The following is a 10,963-nucleotide window of genomic DNA, read 5'->3' on the forward strand; positions in this document are numbered from 1 at the left end:
GACGGGAGGAAAGGAAGGAAGAAGATGGGAGGAAAGGAGGAAGGAAGGAAGAAGATGGATGAGAAGGAGGGAGGGAGGGAGGAAGAAGATGGGAGGAAAGGAAGGGAAGGAAGGAAGGAAGTGGATGGGAGGAAAGGAAGGAAGGAAGCAGATGGATGGGAAGGAAGGAAGAAGATGGATGGGAGGAAAGGAAGGAAGGAAGGAAGGAAACACACTGATGATTTTACCTAGTTGGGTCATGAAACATCTGCAAGAAAACAACCAAGCTCAGAGAGCACCAAGGACCCCACAGTCTGTCCTTCCTTCCTTCCTCCTCCCCCTCCCTTCTAGCACTGATGATGTTACCTAGTTGGGTCATGAAACGTCTACAAGAAAACAACCAAGCTCAGAGAGCACCAAGGACCCCACAATCCTCCTCCTCCTCCTTTCTAGCACTGATGATGTTACCTAGTTGGGTAATGAAACTTGAATGATCTCAGTCTGCATTATGCCTCTTACATAAATACTTTCTAAGAAAACAAGGAAACACACCCTGGCCCTTCACGCATCTCATCTCCCCTTCCCTTCTCAAACCTTAAAGCTGTCGGCTCTTGTGCTCTTACGGTTGCCCAGTTGCTTTCTGGAAGTCTCCCCTGTCCATCTCCCTCTTGTGGCTACAGCTTGGCTTTGTTGTCCGGGGGTCTGGTCGAGGTCAGCGGTTGGCCTGGCCTCACCACCCTTTGCCCTCGCCGTCTCTTGCAGTGTGCCAGCGGCCCCTCCCCAGCAGGACCAGCCGGAGACCAAATCGAGGTGGCCACCAGGATTGCCAACCTGGAGGCAGAAAACCAACAGCTGCGTAGCGGTGAGTGGCTGGGCCTTGACTGGGGAACCCGTTTTCCTTTCTCACGTCCACAAAGTCTGGGCGCTGCTTCCTTCAAAATTCGATAGGAGCTGATGCTGATAAAACAACGACGCATCAAGACCTTAGCGTGGCGTCCTTTTCTTTTAATCGCCTTTTTTTTCTTCTTCCTCCTTTTCAGTGGTCACAAACCTCCAAGTGGCGATCTCCAAACTGGAGTGCCGTCTGAGCGTGCTGGAAAGGGCATCGGCTTCCCATCATCCTTCCCTTCCTCCACCAACACAGGTAAAACTTGCCAAACAACAAAAAAAAGTCATATGCGTGTCCGTTGCTTCGCTCGTTTGTAGATTGCAGGTGCTTTTTCAAAGCCATCAACATCACGTGAAGTGTTAATGCCACTTTACAAGGCCTTGGTAAGGCCACACTTGAAATGCTGCATCCAGTTTTGGTCACCACGGTGTAAAAAAAGATGTTGAGACTCTGGAAAGAGGGCAGAGAAGAGCAACAAAGAGGATTAGGGGGCTGGAGGCTAAAACATAAAAGGAACGGTGGCTGGAATTGGGGATGTCTAGTTTAAGGAAGAGAAGGACGAGGGGCGACAGGATAGCAGTCTTCCAGTATCTCAGGGGCTGCCCCAAAGAAGAGGGGGAGTCAAGCTCTTCTCCAAAGCACCTGAAGGCAGGAGAAGAAGCAACGGATGTGCTGCCCGCTTCTCACAGATGGGGCTTTTGCTTGTTTGCGTGGACCAGTTGCTGGCATGCCGTGGCCCGGTATCGGTCTACAGACCGAGGGTTGGGGACAAGGTCCTGTCTCCGTCATTCCCTCAGGAAAGCACAACTTGGGGAAACAGGCATTGTTTCAAAGGGAACCTTTTACTGAAAGAAAGTGACGGCAGAGAGAAAAGGCCGAATCTGAAGTTCCCAGGCAAAAGCGTCAAGCCAAAAGTCCCATCCTGTCAGCCCACCCCATTTCCCTGGTCAGGCAATAAATAACTGACGATTCTCTGACACCTTGCCTCTGCCCGCTGACAGGAGATATAACCCAGATGGCCCTGTGGGCTTTCCTCCTCCTCCTCCTCCTCCTCCTCCTCCTCCTCCTCCTCCTCCTCCCCATTTCCCCTGCAAATACATCAAAGCGAGCAAAGCGAAAGCAGGAATATCCTCAACCCACATTCTCCCCCTTCCCTTTCTGAGGGCAGCCTTCTGAGAGGGACCTGACAATGTCCGCTGGCGTGGAGGAAGCCAGCCCTTCTTTCCACTCCCCTCCTTTCTGAAGCCCCGAGGCGTCCCTTCCCCTTGGGCACGGGTCGGCAACCCACGGCTCCGGAGCCACATGTGGCTCTTTGAGTCTTCTACTGCAGCTTCCAGTCCTTCTCCGCCATTTGCAGAGAGACAGTGACAGAGAGAGGCACTTGCGCTTCCCTTCCTTCTCTCTCTCTCTCTCTCTCTCTCTCTCTCTCTCTCTCTCTCTCTCTCTCTCTCTCTCTCTCTCTCTCTTTCTCTTTCTCTCTCTTTCTCTCTCTCTCTCCGCAATCTTCTGCCTCACGCTGTTCTCCAACAAGCTGACAAGCTTATTGGGCGGGGCTCCTGCCTTTGCTGTGTCTCAGCAGAAAGCAGTATCTCTCTCTCTCTCTCTCTCTCTCTCTCTCTCTCTCTCTCTCTCTCTCTCTCTCTCACACACACACACACACACACACACACACTTTTACTTACTTAGTGGGGGAAGAGGACTGGCAGACCAAGGACAGGAGAGAGCCAGCCCAATAAGAATGTGGGTCAGCTTGTCGGAGAACAGCGTGAAGCCAGCTTGCCAGGTGAGCAGAAGATCAGAGAGAGGGAGAGGGGGAGAGAGAGGGAGGGGGAGAAAGAGAAAGAGAAAGAGAAAGAGAAAGAGAGAACTCATGCACAGCAGCCTCTATTTCTTTTTAATTAAACTCATCAATCAAGCCCCCCCTCCTGCGTGCGCACACGCACGTGTTGCGGCTCCCAGTGTTTTCTTTTGTGTGGGAAACGGGTTCAAGTGGCTCTTTTGAGTATTTAAGGTTGCCGACCCCCATCCTTGGGGAAGGGTTTTCAGGCTGAGGCTCACCTTCTCCTTTTCTCCACAAAACACGTCACTCCCATGAAGAAAGTGGAGCCCCTGGCCCTGCCCTGCAAGAAGGTGGTACTCCCTGCGGCCTCACGTGCTATCAAAGAAGAATCCCCGGCCGGTGCCGCCGCCGCCAGCGAGGAAGACGATGAGATCGACCTGTTTGGCAGCGACGACGAAGAGGAAGACCAAGAAGCTGCCCGCCTTCGGGAAGAGCGGCTAAAGCAGTACGCAGAGAAGAAGTCGAAGAAGCCGGGCCTGATTGCCAAGTCCTCCATCCTTCTGGATGTCAAGCCGGTAAGTGGGGGACTCTTGGGCTGCAGGCCTGGTTGGCCTTCCCAATCCCCTTGGCCAAGCCGGCCCGCGCTTCCCCCTCCGTGCTCCTCCTTGTGCAGACCACGGCCAGGTGGATTCTGGGTCGGTCCTTTTGACGGGAGGCCCAGAATTCGGTCTTCCGGGTTTTTCATCTGCTTTCCTGCCCTGAAGAGTCGATGTAGGGTGGTTGGAAGTACTGGGTAGGATTGCTAAAGGAGATTTCTGGGTGTCCCAAAAGTGTTTTTTTTTCCCCCAGGAGGCAATTGGACTTTCTTGTTTTTCTTTGAAGACATTTCGCTTCTCATCCAAGGAGCTTCTTCAGCTCTGACTGGATGGTGGGGAATGGAAGGAGTTATGCTCCTTGCAGACTCTTCCTTCCTTCCTTCCTTCCTTCCTTCCTTCCTTCCTTCCTTCCTTCCTTCCTTCCTTCCTTCCTTCCTCTTTCTTTCCTTCTTTCCTTCTTTCCTTTCCTTCTTTCCTTCTTTCCTTCTTTCCTTCTTTCCTTCTTTCCTTCCTTCCTTCCTTCCTTCCTTCCTTCCTTCCTTCCTTCATCTCCACACTTTCTAAAGGTTGTTTTCACCAGCCAGCTGTTTCCACTTCTTATCTTTTGGATAATATGAAGGACAAATCAAGGGAGTCAACAGGCACAATTGAAAAAAGAAAAAGAAAAAGAAATTCAGTTGCTATGCCAGGTTTCGCCACAAGATGTCCTCAGCAGACCACAAAATCTTTTCCCAAACTCCAATTAGCTTTTTTTTTATTTTTCAGTTAAAAAAAACAGAAAAAAAGATATTTTCCAAAACTAATAGTTTAGGTAAATGATAAATCTCTATAATAAGAGATTTTGGGACCCCAAGGTATCCACAGGGCAAAAATCCAGTTATCTAGTTGTTATTAGTTTTTCTTTTCTTTTCTTTCCAAAGCTTAAATTCCCCGGTATGCAGACGCTGCTGAATTGAGAGCAGGGAAAAAGTTTCAAAGAGCTTTCACAGGAAGGTAGTTAGGGTAAAGAGAGAGAAAAGGAAAGGTCTCACCCAGATCTTCCACGGTGCTTCATTGAGTTTAAAAGTGCTTTTGGCTTTTGGGTGGTGCAGCTAGAATGCAGCTAGATGGTCGGCCATGTTAATGGCTGACCTTTCTTCCGTCGATCCAAAGGAGCTGCCTCAGCTCAAGCGGGAGGGCTCCCGCCCTTCCACGCTTAGGCGAGGGTCCTCTTCAGTGGTGGTCGCCCCTCCAGGGCGACTTTCGACTCTTTCCAGGGTCTTTCGATGGAAAGAAACCAGACGACGGAGGAGGGAACTCTCCCCATACGTCTGAAGGCGCCGCGATCTGGAACTGGAAGCCCGGAATTCTTTGTTTCTCTTGACTGTGATTCGAAGTGGCAACAAATATATCAGATCTGTGGTGGGGGGGAGTGGGGGAGGCAACTCACTCATGTCCTGACATCACTATGGCTATCAGCATCCCTCTGCCTGCATCCTACTATGGCTGGCTGGGAAATTCTGGGAGTTGAAGTGCCCAAGTTTGGAAAGTCCTGATGTAGGAGATGACCAGGCTGAGCCTGAAGGTGGGGTCAAACGCGTCATCAGTCTGGAGTCCCTACATCCCTGAAAGAGATCTCTTAAGTCCTCCCTCCCCCCCCCTAGAAGTCCATTCATAGTTATCTGCCGCCTATTTGCCTTGACCTTTAATAGATCAGATTCTTCTTTTTTCCCCATATATTTTATTGATTTTTTAAAACACAAATCACTTAATAGTTGGTAAACACTGTGTTTGCTGGGTTTACATTTGTAAAGAAAAATAATTAACAATTGGTTTCTATAATCCATAATTCACATAGTACATTTAGTTGATTTTCCCTTTCCCCCCAAAATGTCGTCTTTGCAAACCTAGAAATAATACAGTTCTTATTATTTTAATAAATAACAGTTACATATATTATTTTTTCCCAATATTCCTAGAAATAATGATCACATCATTATTTCTAGGAATATTGGGGAAAAATAATATATGTAACTGTTATTTATCAAAATAATAAGAACTGTATTATTTCTTTTCTATCTAATCATTCTGGTTGTCTCATCTTATATCCTGTTAACAGTCCTTATTTAGATTTGTTTCTCCCATAAAGTTCAAAGTATTCTTGCTGGTTAAGATTTTCTCAACAGATTTAAAGATTTAAATCCATTTTTCCCATATAAACCATCTCAACACTTTCACATTTCTTAAAGAATAGGTAAAAACAGTAAAAGAAAAGGGAAAAAGAGCAAGATTCTTGTAGAGACTTCATGGAATAAATAAATCCATATCCTGTCTCTTGGTTTCTAATTTCGAGCAATTATTAAATTGGTGCTGGATTAGACCATATCCTTTGGAGAAGCAATTCTTTTCTCATTTTTATGGGTTGGATTTCAGCTAATTGACAGGAAACCTTTTATTTCTGCACACAAAACTGCCTTGCTTTGTCCCCTTTGTTGGCTGTGAGCTTGAGGTCCATCTTTCTCACACTCTTCTCCCCCCCCCCTTCTCATTTCCAGTGGGACGACGAAACGGACATGGCCAAAATGGAGGAATGTGTCCGGTCTGTTCAGATGGATGGCCTCGTCTGGGGCGCTTCCAAGCTGGTCCCGGTGGGCTACGGCATCAAGAAACTCCAGATCCAGTGTGTGGTGGAGGATGACAAAGTCGGGACAGATATCCTGGAAGAGGAGATTACCAAATTTGAAGATTATGTAAGTTTTCTGGGGTGACCGACTGCTCGGCGGGCCACCTCAAAGTTCTGCCAACACTGGTGAAAAGCCTTATGTTTGTTTATTTATGTTTATGTTTATTTAGATTTGTATACCGCCCTATCTCCCTTACGGGACTCAGTTATAAATCAGGTTATAAATCAAATCCCTTAAATGGGAGCCAGCCGTGTGCTGCAGCTGCCAAAAAAGCCAACACAGTGCTGGGCTGCATTGACAGAGGGATAGAATCAGGATCACGTGAAGTGTTAATACCACTTTACAAGGCCTTAGTAAGGCCACACTTGGAAGACGGCATCCAGTTTTGGTCACCACGATGTAAAAAAAATGTTGAGACTCTAGAAAGAGTTCAGAGAAGAGCAACAAAGATGATCAGGGGACTGGAGGTTAAAACATATAAGGGATGGTTGCTGGAATTGGGTATATCTAGTTTAACAAAGAGAAGGACGAGGGGGGACATGATAGCAGCGTCCCAATATCTCAGGGGCTGCCCCAAAGAAGAGGGAGTCAAGCTATTCTCCAAGGCGCCTGAAGGCAGGACAAGAAGCAACGGATGGAAACTGATCAAGGAGAGAAGCAACCTGGAACTAAGGAGAAACTTCCTGACAGTGAGAACAATTAACCAGTGGAACAACCTGCCTCCAGAAGTGGTGAATGCTCCAATACTGGAGGTTTTTAAGAAGAGATTGGACAGCCACAATGGCATAGGGTTTTCTGCCTGAGCAGGGAGTTGAACTAGATGACCTCCAAGGTCCCTTCCAACATTATTATTATTGTTGTTATTATTGAGGATCATCGCACTGTCAGCCAGATGTTCAGACTGGATTTGGCATTTTGTCTACCTATCGAGTCCTTACCCAGGACCTGGGATAGGCAGATGTGGATGTTTGATGGTATGACAGATCTCGTCGCAGGATGGAAGCAGTTCCTAGGAAGGCCGCCTTTTGCAATTGACTAATAGCGAATTTGTCAATGCCAATGATGGTGTTCAAGTGGTGCTCCAGTTGTTTTGGGATGGCACCCAAGGCGCCTATCACAGATTCTCTCAAGTTACCTCTGATAATCTGCAGATCAGGGGTCAGTAATCTTTTTGCCCCTTAGGACCAGCGGCCATGCTGCCACTATCACCGACCTGGGCATTTTAGGGCCCCTGGGTCACAACTGGCCCTGTTGCTGTTGTCTCTCTCTGGCTCGCATGGATTGCTTTTAATTTTGAAGATGTAAATGAAGACTCAATCGTCCGGGCCAAAAATATCTTTACAAGTTTGAATCCTGCCAACTGGAGCAAAGTTTATTAAAACTGGAGATGTTTTGTTAGTCATCCGAGTAATTTCTTCCGTCAAAATGAAGATTTGGGTAGGCAGAAAGTCAAAGCGTCTTAGTTTTGCCCCAGATAATCACCCTTCCCCCCCCCCCCGGTGCCCTTGAGGTTGAAGTCCCCCGGTAATGCTTCGTGGGTTTTCTGCAGCTTTAAACCACGGTTAATATTTCATTTAGGCCTGGTGACATTTCAGGAATGGAGAACGGAATCAGAAGTCGTTCTTACACCACTCATTCTGCTTAGCAAAGAGGAGGATACTGGAATAACAAGAGTTGGAAGGGATCCTGGAGGTCCTCTAGTCCAACCCCCTGCTCAAGCAGGAGTCCCTTACAGAATCATAGAATAACAGAGTTGGAAGGGACCAGGAGGTCCTCTAGTCCAACCCCCTGTTCAAGCTGGAGACCCTTACAGAATCACAGAATAACAGTTGGAAGGGACCTTGGAGGTCCTCTAGTCCAACCCCCTGTTCAAGCAGGAGACCCTTACAGAATCACAGAATAACAGTTGGAAGGGACCCTGGAGGTCTTCTAGTCCAACCCCCTGCTCAAGCAGGAGACCCTTACAGAATCATAGAATAACAGAGTCGGAAGGGACCTTGGAGGTCCTTTAGTCCAACCCCCTGCTCAAGCAGGAGGCCATTACAGAATCGAAGAATAACAGAGTTGGAAGGGACCCTGGAGGTCTTCTAGTCCAACCCCCTGCTCAAGCAGGAGACCCTTATACCATTCCAGACAAACGGTTGTCCAAAGGATCAAAGAAATGGGGGGTAGCTGTGGAAGGGCATGAGAACGTGGGAAAGAAAAATCTCAAAATGTGCAATGTTTTGACCCTGAGGATCCTGGTCAAAATCCCTTTTAGGCATCCATTAGCCAAGTCCCTTCGACACAACCGTCTGAATGCCTGGATGAAATGACAGAGCCAGGCCTGGGAATCGGCAGGTCTCCCCACGCAAAGCCGTCTCACGGCTTTTTTTAAATTTTATCTTATTTTTGTCTTCCAGGTGCAGAGTGTTGACATAGCTGCTTTCAACAAGATCTAACGGCAGACCTTTTACCCTTTCTAAAGCTAATAAATGGTTAAGAGTTGGAGAGCAATGCCGGGATCTTCTCTTTCACTGTGGGCTAAGAAATCCAATATTTTGACGCTTCGGCTGCAGGAAGCCACATCAGCGGCACCTGGGATGTAAATACTCGCTTCCAGAGGTCACTCATTTTGGACGCCGTGTTTAAATTGGTCCTACTGCACCGTTGCGCCCCCGTGGGAGAAAAGACCCACTGTCAGAGCGTGCGCAGTCTTATTGCACCGAGATAACCCAGGGGTAAACACAGTAAACAGTGGTTTGTATCAAATCGTGGTTTATCTTACACTATTTACAATAGCATACACCAGGAACAAAATACATACACGCACTAGTACAGCAGGATCCAACAAACCACAGTTACAGCAGGAAAAGGAAGAGAGCGAACACATCAGCAGTTGTTGTTGTTGTTAGTTGCGAAATCGTGTCCGACCCATAGCGACCCCATGGACAATGTTCCTCCAGGCCTTCCTGTACTCTACCATCTTCTGGGGTCCATTTAAGCTCACGCCTCCTGCTTCAGTGACTCCATCCGTCCATCTCATCAGCAGAGCCTTCCCTTTATACCAAGGCTCCTAAAGAGACACAGAGCCTGCTGAGTCATTCTCATCATTACATTACATCTTAACATCTTACATTACACAAGCTGGTTAGCTGTTAAACCAATGCCTTGACACCCACCCTTGTCCCTGAAAAAGGATTTGAGAGAGAAATTAAGTACAGGTGGTCCTTGACTTAATGACCGCAACTGAGCCCAAATTTCCTGTGTGAAAAATAAGACACTTGTTAAGTGAGTTTTGCCCCATTTTATGACTTCCCTTGCCACCGTTTGTTAAGTGAAACACGGGGTTAAGTTAGTAATATGATTGTCTGGCTTCCCCATTGACTTTTGCTTGTCGGAAGACCGCAAAAGGGGATCACACGACACACACACCCCGGGACACGGCAGCTGTCATAAATATGAGTCAGTTGCCAAGTGTGTGGATTTTGATCACGTGACCAAGGGGAGGCTGCAACGGTCCTTAAGGGTGGAAAATGGTTTTAAATCACCTTGTTTCCCCCCAGTGCTTTCGTCACTTCAAACCCTCCCTAAATGAATGGTTGTAAGTGGAGAACTTAGCTGTGGTGGATTTTCCTACTAGGATTTCTGGTTGTAAAAAGGCACAGACATTGTGGCTGCGCTTTTATCTCACTAAAAAGATAATTTTCTTCCCCGTTACAGAGCAGTGTTTCCCAGCCCTGGGTATTTCCTGGAATGTGGACTTCAACTCTCAGGTTTCTCATCCATGATGTTATGCTGGCTGTGGAATTCTGGGAGTTGAAGAAGTCCACACTCCAGGACATGCCCACGGTTGGGGATCCTTGCAATAAAGGATCACGGAGCGATGGAGGAGAAAACTCAATTTCTGGAAGGAGGGAAATCTAACCTTTAACTGGAGTGTTTTTGTGAGATTGCATCCATGCAGACATTGTGACTGCCAAGTCAGATTTCGCCCTGGTATATTAATAGAATAGAATAGAGAATAGAATAGAATAGAATAGAATAGAATAGAATAGAATAGAATAGAATAGAATAGAATAGAATAGAATAGGGAATGGAGTGGAGTGGAATGGAATGGAATGGAATGGAATGGAATGGAAAATGAATGGAATAGAACAGAATTAGAAGAATAGAATAGAATAAAAAATATGGAATAGAATAGAATAGAAAATATAGAATGGAATGAAATAGAATAAAATAGAAAATAGGGAATGGAATGAAATAGTAGAATAGAAAATATAGAATAGAATAGAAAATATGGAATGGAATAAAATAGAACAGAATAGAAAATAGGGAATGGAATGAAATAGAATAGAATAGAAAATATAGAATGGAATGGAATGAAATAGAATAGAACAAAATAGGGAATGGAATGAAAGAGTAGAATAGAAAATATGGAATAGAATAGAAAATATAGAATGGAATGAAATAGAACAGAATAGAGTAGAATAGAAAATATGGAATAGAATAGAATAGAAAATATAGAATGGAATGAAATAAAATAGAATAGAAATAGGGAATGGAATGAAATAGAATAGAATATGAGAATGTGAGAGAAGAGGAATTGAAGCATGAAGATTGCTTAGGCTTCATGAAAGAACCTTTTAATGCCCTCAATTGAACGCTCGCACCTTCAGGTAGCCCGGTACGAAGCTCAGCTTTCATGGAATCGGTGGAAAGTCGGAGGCACATAAAGCAGGGGTCCCCAACCTGCGGGCCGTAGCCCAATACTGTACCGCAGAGGTCCCCAACCTTTTGGCTACCAGGGACCACCGGTTCTGTGGAGAGAGGGTTTTCCACGGAACGGAGTGTGCGTGGTTTTGTGTGCTGCCTGCATCCCGCAGATGGGGCTTTGCTTGTTTGTGTGGACTGGTTGCTGGCCGGGCCACACCGGTTGGGGACCCTTGCTGTACCGGGCCGCACAAATGGCAGAGTGTGTATGTGCTTGTGTGTGAAGCTCCATTCGTGTGAGTGGCTTGTGCTTGTGCAGATGTTGTGTCGAGTGCCTACCAGTCACACAGAACAATCCTTGCCC

At 46.6% G+C, this 10,963-nt stretch overlaps 1 protein-coding gene across 1 annotated transcript in view; it reads left to right on the top strand.

The window, feature by feature from the left end:
• Positions 1–8,403, top strand: part of EEF1D (eukaryotic translation elongation factor 1 delta) — a 30,395-nt gene extending 21,992 nt beyond the window's left edge. The window contains 6 exon segments of the mRNA XM_029285551.1: positions 764–841; positions 1,020–1,110; positions 2,938–3,022; positions 3,068–3,223; positions 5,779–5,973; positions 8,310–8,403. Coding sequence (XP_029141384.1) covers positions 764–841; positions 1,020–1,110; positions 2,938–3,022; positions 3,068–3,223; positions 5,779–5,973; positions 8,310–8,348 — 644 coding nt within the window. The 3' untranslated portion in view covers positions 8,349–8,403.
• Positions 8,404–10,963: the final 2,560 nt, after the last annotated feature.

This window comes from Protobothrops mucrosquamatus, unplaced genomic scaffold (assembly GCF_001527695.2).
Source record: "Protobothrops mucrosquamatus isolate PMUCROS unplaced genomic scaffold, P.Mucros_1.0 scaffold1848, whole genome shotgun sequence".
NCBI classification, from domain to species: Eukaryota; Metazoa; Chordata; class Lepidosauria; order Squamata; family Viperidae; genus Protobothrops; species Protobothrops mucrosquamatus.